This window comes from Capsicum annuum, chromosome 8 (assembly GCF_002878395.1).
Source record: "Capsicum annuum cultivar UCD-10X-F1 chromosome 8, UCD10Xv1.1, whole genome shotgun sequence".
Lineage (NCBI taxonomy): Eukaryota > Viridiplantae > Streptophyta > Magnoliopsida > Solanales > Solanaceae > Capsicum > Capsicum annuum.
In genome coordinates this window covers 1,641,761-1,653,305 of record NC_061118.1, presented here as the reverse complement: position 1 = coordinate 1,653,305, position 11,545 = coordinate 1,641,761, and the positions used below count along the sequence as shown (strand labels likewise).

Sequence of the window (11,545 nt, the reverse complement as noted above, 5' to 3'; positions counted from 1 at the left end):
AATTCAGATTAACCGAGCTCCAAGATGAAAACCAAACACTGGAGTAACTGGTATAGTTATTGTCATGTGATCGGGAGGTCATGGGTTCAAACCTTGGATACAGCCAGCCTCGTGCAGAAATGCAAGGTAAGGCTGCGTACAATACACCCTCGTGGGTGGAGCCCTTTCCCGAACCCTGCACATAGCGGGAGCTTTAGTGCAACAAGCTGCCCTTTTTCTGTCGTTTGATTTCCCCCATTGTACAATAAATTCAAATTCACACATTGCAGAGCCCGTTTTGGAAGCAACACTTCAACAAAAAAAACTTCATTCATGAGGACTTGAATTTCCCCGTTGTTCGATAAAATATGGATTCGTGCATTGCAGAGCACATGTTTTTCGAACCACCCCACCCCCCCCCCCCCCTCCCCCCCCAAAAAAAAAGCACTCAAAAAAGTTCGAACACGAAACCTCTAATTAATAAGTGAAAAAATTCAAATCATCCCACTACAACTCTCATACTCTCATAGTGATAAGTAAATTAGTATCTCAAATTCTCAATATTAAAATAATGCACATTTGGTCATTAATTTTTCTTATGTAATTCTTGAGGTAACTTACCTTATTATTTATATGTATTAATTACCAATCTGATAGTCTTATGTAATTAATTAGTTGCTAATACCTCATGTTCTACCTACTACTTTCCAGCTAATCAATGTACAACTTAAATAATTAGCCCCTCTAATAGTCATAATTTCATGTTTTATATTAAAGGAAAAATAACATAAATATAAACATGCTTCTTAACTTACTATATTTACACAAATCTCTATTCTTATAAATTCTTATTAAGTGATTATAAAAATCTCAACTAATTATGTATCTTTGTTGGATATATCAAGAAACTAATTATGTATCTTGACAGATTCAAAACCAAAAAAAATGTATCTAAAGCTACTTATATATCTTTACAAAGGAAAAAAAATATCTGAAGCTAATTATGTATCTTTACAAAAGAAAATTTTTATCTTTCTTGAATGTATCAGGTGTTAATTATGTATCTTGACAGATCCAAAATTGCGATTTTTAGTAATTATGTAAAATATCGGATTTTTCTGTAATGGAGCTCCAAACTGTTGAAATTTATGTTCTTTATATATATAATAATATTTTTATATTTCATGTACATATAACTTTTGAATCCTTTGGAAACATAATTATAAATTGCTTTAAGTAATTTAGGAGGTTCAAAATTCATCTCGATTTCAATTTCGTACGCCCAAAACCTATAGCCAAACGAGAACATTTAAAATCACTCACTTAAAAAAAAAAGGACTTTATTCAATTTTTTAGAGTCGAGAGTATATCGACTATCGAAAACAGTCTTTTTACGTCTAAAATAAAAATAAGGTCTATTTATATTCTATTCTCTGCAAAACTCATATACGTTTCTGTAACACAGCAGGTATGATCCGAGGGATACCACACCTGGTAAAGGATATTGGCGATTTCTCTGGACATGGACGCAATAGCGACTAAAGACACCCGAAAGAGGAGTCCCTTTTGATCGTCGGGCCTGTTCAAACAGACCCCGCCATGAGAACTTGGGTGACCTTTCAACAACAACAACAAACTCAGTATATTCCCACAAAGTGAGTTCTGGGGAGGGTGAAATATACGCAGTCCATACCGTTACCTTCGAAGAAGTGAGGTCTGGGTGGCCTTTCGATCGCACTAAACAAAATGGAATTATTAATCATAATACCTAATAAAATTATATACTTAATATATTGTTATTATAATTTTTTATTTTTTAAAAAATATTTTTCGAAGTCAAATTACGACAAACAAATTGAAACGAAGAGTAAAATATTATAGCAAGTGGGAACATAGAGCATTTGGTCTTTTACACTTTCCATTGGAAAGGACAAATTATAGATAAGATAAGAGTCTTTTACACATTATGGAAAGACACATTTAAACGTGTTAAATTCGTTTTGTGAAAGTGACATTTAGCAAGAATTTTGTATTTAAAAATTATGATTTTTAAATAAAAAATTTAAAAATATTTAGAAATTGAAGTTATATTTTGGAAAGCACTTAATTTGAAAAATATAAAAGTTTTTTGGATGATTTTATCATTATTACAAATAATTCAGTATTAGTAATGATAGCGTATTGATAGAAAATCGTTCAACTAGGAATACCTTGCTCAAATATGGAAAAAATGGAAAGATAATAAGTAGTTTCACACTAAGAAATTGAAATATAATACCAAAACGCTGTTAATATGGTGTAATATTATTCGCTTTTAAGTTAAAAAATTTTGCTGGGTATCTTTGGTAAGGACAGTCTAGTGCACAAAAGCTACCGCTATGCACAGTGTCCAAGAAAGAGCAGCACCACTGTATTGTGTACGCAGCCTTACCTTGCATTTCTGCCAGAGGCTGTTTCCAAGACTTGAATCCATAACCTCTTGGTTATATGGCAACAACTTTACCAGTTACTCCAAGGCTCCCGTTCATATATCTTTGCTAAGGAGGCAATAAAAAGAAAAAAGACAATTTGACGCACTAAAACTCCCGTTGCGCACAAGATCCGGAAAAAAGCTCCACCACAAAAGTGTATTTTAGATAGCCTTACCTCGAATTTCTGCCTAAGACTGTTTTCATGACAGCAATTTTACTGATTACTCCAAGACTCTCTCCTTTAAAAGAGGGGATGCAACACGAGAACTTCCTAGGGGGTCCATTAAGGGTGCCTTTACTAATGCGACGATCTACGTGGCAAATTGCCATTATGAAACTTGTTTTCCTAAAGAAAATATTTTCTAAACGAATCAAACGTTAAAAATAGAAAAATATTTTTGTTCGTACCAAACATACCCTTACGAGGAAAATCAAAGCAAGTACTTCTAATGCAGATTCTATATACAACAACAACAACACATCCACCCTCGCGGAGTGTGTGCAGACTTTACTCCTACCTCATGGAGGCAGTTTAACCGATGCATCGGTGACCAACCGCAAATCAAACAAAATGCAGCTTCTCTATAGTCCATTAATTTACAACCTATGTTACTCGAACTCTTCAAAAACGTCAACGGATGTGTATCGGATTCGCCAAAACTAACGTACTTTTGGAGAATCCAACCAAGTGCGACATCAAAAGTGAAGAATCCGCGTAACTTCGTTTACAACTGACCAAGAAACAAGAAAACTGAGAGACATTCAAGTACTGCTAATGCAGCATTTCTCTATAGTCCCGTGTAATTTACTTACAACTTCAATTATAACTGTGGTAACATTTGTTCAGCAACAGTGGCCAAACCTTGCATGAGTCTGCAGATCTCGGTCGTGTCGTCGAGATAGTATTTTGCCTTGCTAGGCTTCCGGCCGACAGTACAAGCGAAGACTTCGGCTGATGGAGCCATGGACGGGCCAGCCACCGAGCTCATGATCACCTCAAACATGTCTTCATCTGATCGGTCGTCTCCTATGCAGAGAACAAAATCTGGTGACATTCCTTTCTCTTGCATTGCGTTAAGGAGGCGCTTGGCAACGAGCCCTTTCGATACACCCTGCAGGAGAAGAAACACACTTTTGAGGACATACATTCACAACACGAGACAGTAACATTAGAAGGTTACAACTGTGAGGGTTAGAACCTATGTTGCTCGCACTCTTCAAAAATATCAACGGTTGCGTGTCGGATTCGCCAAAGCTAGCGTATTTTAGGAGAATCCGACACGGGCGGGGCAGCGAAAGTGAAGAGTCCGCGCAACTTAGGTTAGAACTGTGCCACAATATAGAGTTGCTAAACAAAATTGTATATGACCGATGCATTTGGCTCCTCTCTTCGGTGCATAAATCATACCAAAAAGGAAACGAGAGAGAAATTACAAAGGAAGATAACAAATTTTTCACATATGAGGTCCCACGGATTTTCCTCTCGACTCCTCTATTTTCATTTTTCGAAAAGGTTTCCCCCGAGAAGATAAAACATAACACATTTCAAACTACGTTTCAAACTCAGTACTTTTTTCCCTAAAGAGAGTCTCTGTCTGTTTCAATGAACCTAATATAAGTAAGTCGATCACAGGGCCTCGCTTCTGTTGACAAAATCACGACTCAAAGATGTAGATTTAGTTTTAGACCAGGCACACACCCGCAAGTCGAGATGCTGACATTATTATTGTAAAGAATTGCTCTATTATCAACTTTTATGTATTACTAATCATATGCAACCAATTCGAGTTATAAACAGGAAAACTTCCTAACATTTTTCACGGAGAATCAATTAAGATTGAAACCTAGTCTTTCGCCTCGTAAATGCATTGTCAGGCCTCTAGCGAACAAACCAAGATATATCCAAAATCCACCAATATCGAAACAACAGTTAAGTTTGTTTTGAATGTCGAAATGCCCTACATTCCTACAGCTGAGCTAAAACCAGTACAAGCCAAACTCCTCATCGAGAGAGAAAAAGACATACCTGGGGCTTTACTTCCACTATATTCTGTCCACTCTTGACGGTGACCGGTTCATTAGCTAGAACACTTTCTAGGTGATCAAGAAGTTCTTTAGCCTGACATGATCCGAAATCAGGATCCGCATCCTCGTAAGACCAGACCATTGATGTTTCCTTGTCTTCGATAACTGATCCATCAGTAGTCTCAGTGTAAAGTTGCATAACAGGCTCGGCAATTTCTTTCCAACAACATTCTACTTCTGGTATACACGTTTCCCATTCTTCTTCTTGATTCATCCTGTAAATTCAAAGAACCATTTGAAATTTGAACTTCAGCGTAAATTGTGAAAATATATAACGAGGAAACAAGTAAGAACATCAAGCAATACCTCAAGAAATAGCCATGCTCGGCTGCGATACCGAGTTTCTCACAAGTTGGAAACCAGTCAGCTAGCGTATTTCGGCTTCTAGCACTGACGATGAACACCATATTGTTCTTGTCTCTGCACAAAGTTTTGATGATTCCGATTGTTTTAGAACTCGGCTTCTTATCAATTGTATTTTGAGGCATCAAAGTTCCGTCATAGTCGAGAAGGATTGCTCTGGTTGTAGTCCTTTTATATGCTGAAACTATATGCTCCATTGAAAGCTTCCTAAAATTCGGATCAAGTGCAACAACCCTGAAACTTAAGCCGAATCCAATACCCCAGCATCTTCGTCTCACGTGATCCTTGCATGTTCTCTCCAAATCTTGCAAGAAACTGCGAGCCCAGTATCCAACATCATGGGTGCTAACGTATCTGTAATGTTTCTCGTGCCTAAGTTGCTTCTCTGGCTCAGGCATTACTAACGCAGAGTCCATTGCATCAGCAACTACGTCAATGTTCCAAGGATTCACTCGGATTGCTCCGCTCAAAGAGGGAGAACACCCAATAAACTCAGACACAACTAACATGCTCTTCTTTGGTGTAGAAGAGTCCAGTTTCAGAACCTTATCCAGCCTCTCATTTCCTTGGCGACTTATTATATACTCATACGGTATAAGGTTCATGCCATCCCTGACAGCAGTGACCAGGCAACACTCCGCGACTACATAATAAGCAATCCTTTCATAAAATTTTAGTGGCTTATCAATCAATATAACAGGTTGATACCCAGGCCTTCCGAATACTTCATTAATTCGTTTCACCGTCGAATTTGTTTCGTCCTGCACTTCTTGGACATCTTTTCCTTTGCCTCTAGCAGGATTGGCTATCTGCACCAAAACAACCTTCCCCTGCTTCTCCGGGTGCAGCAGTAGAAGTTGTTCCATTGCCAATAATTTCAAACTAATTCCTTTAAATATGTCCATGTCATCAACTCCAAGCAATAAAGTCCTTCCCTGATGATTAAACTGCTGGACGAGCTCGGCAACTTTCGCCTCGGTCTCGGGGAGGCTCAAGACTTGCTGAAGCTGTCCCATATGAATACCCACTGGCAGAATTTTAATACTTACAGTCCTTCCGTAGTACTCGAGGCCTATGTAACCCCTTTTCGACTCATAAGAAATACCTAACATCCGACTGCAACACGAGAGGAAGTGCCTAGCGTAGTCAAAAGTGTGGAACCCAATCAAATCCGAATTCAAAAGAGCTCGTAAGAGTTCTTCACGAATAGGCAAAGTTTTATATATCTCGGAAGATGGAAACGGGCTATGCAGGAAAAATCCAAGCTTTACTCGATTGAATCTCTTCCTCAAGAAGGTAGGTAGTACCATGAGATGATAGTCATGAACCCAAACAAAGTCATCTTCCGGGTTGATCACTTCCATGATCCTATCTGCAAAAATTTTGTTCACAGAAACATAAGCCTGCCATAGTAATCGATTGAATCGACCACCTAGATCAGGCGAAAGGGGCAACATATAGTGGAACAAAGGCCAAAGTTGCTGTTTACAAAATCCATGGTAGTACTTAGTAAACAGATCAGGTGGAACAAAAGTAGGGACACACTTAAATGTCTCGAGAAGTATTTGTGAAACCTCGTCTTGCTCATTCGGGTGGATTTCTTCCTTAAGACAACCAACATATATAACCTCGATTTCATCATCTCCCAAACCATCTTTCAGCTGGAGAAGAAGTGAATTCTCATCCCAGCTGAATAACCATCCTTTACTGCCATCAGTTTTCCTCTGTACTCTAATTGGCAGCTGATTAGCTACAACAATTATCCTATCTTTATGAGCTGAAGATGATGACGGATCGGAGCAAACACTCTCCGATCCATCATCATCCAGATCAGACATTATCCCAGCAACAGTCATAATACGTGGAATCCTGCGGCCCATTCGCCCAAAAGATGGCGAAGGAGCCTCACCCGACGCCAGCTCCAAGAGATTGGAATAGGATCTTGACACCATTATTTTCAAAACAAATTCCCTTTCCTCTAACTAACAACACCAAGTCCACCAAACCAAAACACTCTCTCTATATGGTAAGCTCCTAACATAGAAAGAAACAAACACAAGTACACAACCCCACTTCAGAAAACTCCCCCAAATCAACTATCTATGGGGTGCAACTTCTGGTTTTTGTTCTTTCCTCTTTCCTGTAAAACCCAAGAATAAACTTTTTAGACTATGGCCAAGAACCCACCCCCCCCACCCCCAAAAAAAGCAAAAGGGTACAAGAAAATAATATCAAGATTTCATTTCAACAATGAACCACAATTATATGAGGAACAAACTTTTTAGGTTGTGCGAACCAAGAAAACCCCAAAAACACTCAAAAAGATTACAAGAAAATAAGCTTGAGAGTTCATTTTGACAAGTGAATCACAACTACGGATGGAACAAATTTACACCAAAAAGCTCAAAAGGGTACAACAAAATAACATCAAGATTTCAACTTTAGAGGTGAATCACTAGTATGGAGTGGAACAAACTCTTATAGATTGTGTAAACCAAGAAAAAAAAACCCAAAAAACTCAAAAGGGTACAAGAAAATAACCTCAAGATTTTAACTTTACAAGTGAATCACAGCTATGGATAGAACAAATCTACACCAAATAACTCAAAAGGGTACAAGCGAATAACCTCAAGATTTTAACTTTACAAGTGAATCACAACTATGGATGGAAAAAATTTATCCCAAGAAACTCAAAAGGATACAAGCAAATAACCACAAGATTTTAACTTGACAAGTAAATCACAACTATGGGGTGGGACAAACTTTTTTAGACTTTATAAACCAAGAAAAATACCAAAAGAAACTCAAAAGGGTGCAAGAAAATAAGCTCAAGATTTCATTTTGACAAGTGAATTACAAATATGGTAGGAACAAATTTACACCAAAAATCTCAAAAGTGTACAACAAAATAATATCAAGATTTCATTTTGACAAGTGAATCACAAATATGGTAGGAACAAATTTACACCAAAAAACTCAAAAGGGTACAACAAAATAACATCCAAGATATCATTTTGACAAGTGACCAAACTTTTAAGATTGTGTGAACCAAGAAAATTAACATCAAGATTTCATTTTGACAAGTGAATCACAACTATGGATGAAATTAAACAAATTTTTTAGATTGTGTGAACCAAGAAAATCCCCAAAAAACTCAAAAGGGTACAAGAATATAACATCAAGATTTCATTTTGATAAGTGTATCACAACTACATGAGGAACATTTAGATTGTGTGAACCAAGAAAACCCCCCAAAAAACTCATAACATCAAGATTTCAACTTGACAAGTCCACCACTACTATGTGGGGAACAAAAATCCCAAAAAACTACAACAAAATATCATCAAGATTTCAACTTGACAAGTGAATCACATGCTAGAGGTGGACAATACATGAGGTACTTAACACAATACATCATTTCAAACAAATAAAAAAAATTTATGCTAAAGAATAAGAATATATTCAAAATCATACAAAATACAGCTAAGATATTGAAAATATTTTCTAGGAATAATTAGACAGCAAGCACATAACATCACATACAAATAATTACAACCACTATAATAAAAGATTTGTTAGACAAAATGCAAAATAGTGTAACTAAGGAATTTACCACTACAAAAAAAATTAAGGAGAGTGAACAGAAAAAGGGAGCTAAGCTTACTACTACAATGGTGTTTCTACTTTCTTTATGTTATCTTTAATATGGGTGGGAGCTGCCTAAAAAGCTTATTATATACACTACACACTATAATAGATGGGGGACTATATAGTATAATATTATTATATGGTGGGTTTTTATGTTATACTTGTAATTTAATGTTTTTTTAATTGGATTAATCGATATGTAGATAATGTAGAATATTGTTGTGACATTGGCAATAATTTTGCCAAACATGACCTCATGAGAGTGTGAGTGCACCACTAAGACTAATTAGAGTTGTGGTGCGATAAATATGATTTCTATCTTTTATAGAATTAATTTTTTTTACTATACAAAAATATGTGAAGTTCGATATATCTAATCTAGAAATACAGTAGAAGGTTTGCTTGACAATATTACAACAAGTATTTGATATTAGGTCATTCAAGGGATTATTATACTCCTTATTTATTGCGAAGCGCGACTATACATAAAATATCTTAATTGTCAGCAAGTCAGGTTCAGTATAAAGTCTACCGACCAGAATGTCTGTAAGATCGAAAATATGTGGAGCTGAGCATGTCTAAAAGTACGCGACAAGGTTTGTTTATTAAAATTATTATCGATATTCGGTATTGAGTCATTCATAGCATTACTATATCGTCCTTTTCACTGCAGGCTGATTATTCGCCACCGTTGATCAATATAATTGAAAATCCTCAACCAAACAAGTATTTTACATAGAGTTGACAAAAAATTTTACTAATAACTAGTCATTTTTAATTAGAAGTATCAAATTTTTATTGAAATATTTTAATTTAAATAAATTTTATGCGATGTAAATCTGAATTAATTGAAGACTTAATTTAATGAGAAATGAGTGCACCACTATTATAAATGTGTCATAAGTGTTTGGCAGCATAAATGTACTTGGCCTTGTTAATATGTCCCTTTCTTTCATCACAATGTTTGAAACAATGAAATGGACAATTTTGGTGGAATTAAAATACTTGCACCAAATTCAAATTACTCATATCATTGAACTAATTAATACCTGCTTGATTGTACAATGTATCTAAAACAATAAAAGAAGTGAAGCACTATATTTTCAAGATTAAATTTCATATTCGAATAAATATCGTAAACTCACAAATTATGAGTTTTCTTTTTTATTGACTTTTTATATGTTTTTCTCATTGTTGTACTATACCTAATATCGATTTATTGTTTTAAATTTTATGTTTAATCAAATAATATTATATAAATCGAGACAGTGGGGTATCACATCATTTAATAAAAGGTCCTTTTGAAAAATATATATAGATGACATATTCTATGAAGATAAATAAATTAATGGATTGTGTTAGTTTTAAAACTATTTTCAGATGGAAATGTTTACATTTTTTTGGGTACTATTCCAAAAATATCTAGACATAAAACTTTAATTTTAATGTATCATAAGTTTATTATATCTACTTGACCTAACTTATTGGTATTTGCTTTAAATAAGCTTTGAGGCATTAGTTTCAACAACTTAAGCTTACTAAGTACAAGGATAAAGATGATTAGTCAAGATTATTAGTTATAAATGTGACTTTTAATTAAATATCTCAAATTTAAATTTAATATATAAATAAGTAAGGGTTTTAATTTTCCAGTAACTAGTAAAATTATTATCGTGTGGTTATAAAATTATGAATTTAAGCTATCGAAACAGTCTCGTGTAAAAATACAAACTAAGGATGCATATTAAACGCTTGTTGTCCGACCTTTTTCTCGGGACCTCAGGCATAGCGGAAGCTTTTGTGCACCGGACTGTTCTTTTTATATTTATATCAAGAAATGCTTTCTTATTTAAAGAGCTTTGCATGACGTGAATTTGAATTATTCGAGTCCATGGTCAATTAGAAAAAAACTTTCTATTTTCACCGCTAATACATACTATCCTCCTCAAACTCTACTTGTAAATTACATTGAAAATCTAGTTGTTGTCTGTCTTTGATCGAAGTTTTTTATAAAGTAAGGATGAAGTCTGCGTAAACTCAATTCTATATAGATTTTATTTTGTAAGATTACATTAAATATGACATTACTAGTAATGGAGATCGAGTTTTGAAAATTTAATCATACAAACTATTAATCAGGTCACGAGTAACTGATAAAGTTGCTGTTACGTGATTGAAAGGTCACGGGTTCAAGTCTTGAAAATAGTTTCTGACAGAATGATCTGAATCTCAAGCATAGCGAAAGGTTTAGTACGCCAATTTTTTTTATTTTTTTAGATTATTAATCAGGTCAGTAAATTTCAAACACGTATTAATATTACCATAGATAAATTAGGAAAGGGTTGCACAGGAGTACCATAGAGGTGAGTTACTTAGGATTATAACTCTTTGGTGTTTATCCACAAGGGAACCTCGTTTGTTGTAGTCAGTGTGTTCAGAGTAATGTGGGACCCGCACTTTATAGTCCTACAAAATAGCTCTCGTGGTTTATTAAAATTACAAATAGGCCCATCATGAAATTGCAACTTTTATCATTTGATGTTCGGAGCCGATTAGTTCGAATTCATGTTAGAAAGAGTTCATTGTGACACTCGGATCCTGATTAAGAAATTTTTATACATAGTAGCTTAAAGCTCGAAATCAAGATCTTTAATTAAAAAAGGAGTATTTTATCTATTGCATCATATTCTTTGATAATTCGCTTTTATTTGGTTTGTTATTAAATTTGAAATCAGCATTTTTTTTAATGATATATTTTTTTTAAAAACTCATATTTGACGTGAAAAAGGAACCAAAAGGTAATTTACTTCAAATTATTTTCATTTTAGAAATTCAAGACAAAATTAATTATTATTTTTCTCATTTTATTTTTAATTTTCCATTTAGTTTAAAATAAATGATTTTTGTTTCAATATACACCTATTAAGCAAAAATAGTTAAGACATAAATTGTACTTTACTTTTCAATTTTACCCTTTTAATTATTATCAAACTATTCTT

At 34.7% G+C, this 11,545-nt stretch overlaps 1 protein-coding gene across 2 annotated transcripts; it reads right to left on the bottom strand.

Annotated features, from left to right (window-relative positions):
- Positions 1-2,869: 2,869 nt before the first annotated feature.
- Positions 2,870-8,694, bottom strand: LOC107838770 (alpha,alpha-trehalose-phosphate synthase [UDP-forming] 6). Of its 2 annotated transcripts, none has more exons than XM_016681963.2 (4): positions 8,563-8,694; positions 4,842-7,038; positions 4,477-4,750; positions 2,870-3,562 (listed from the first exon to the last, which is right to left on the bottom strand). In XM_016681963.2, exons 2-4 carry the CDS (start codon positions 6,848-6,850, stop codon positions 3,272-3,274), a joined length of 2,574 nt encoding a protein of 857 aa, XP_016537449.2. In that variant the 5' UTR covers positions 6,851-7,038; positions 8,563-8,694; the 3' UTR covers positions 2,870-3,271. The 2 variants fall into 2 exon arrangements, with proteins under 2 accessions (XP_016537449.2, XP_016537451.2); XM_016681965.2 differs by having other exon boundaries at positions 8,512-8,652.
- Positions 8,695-11,545: the final 2,851 nt, after the last annotated feature.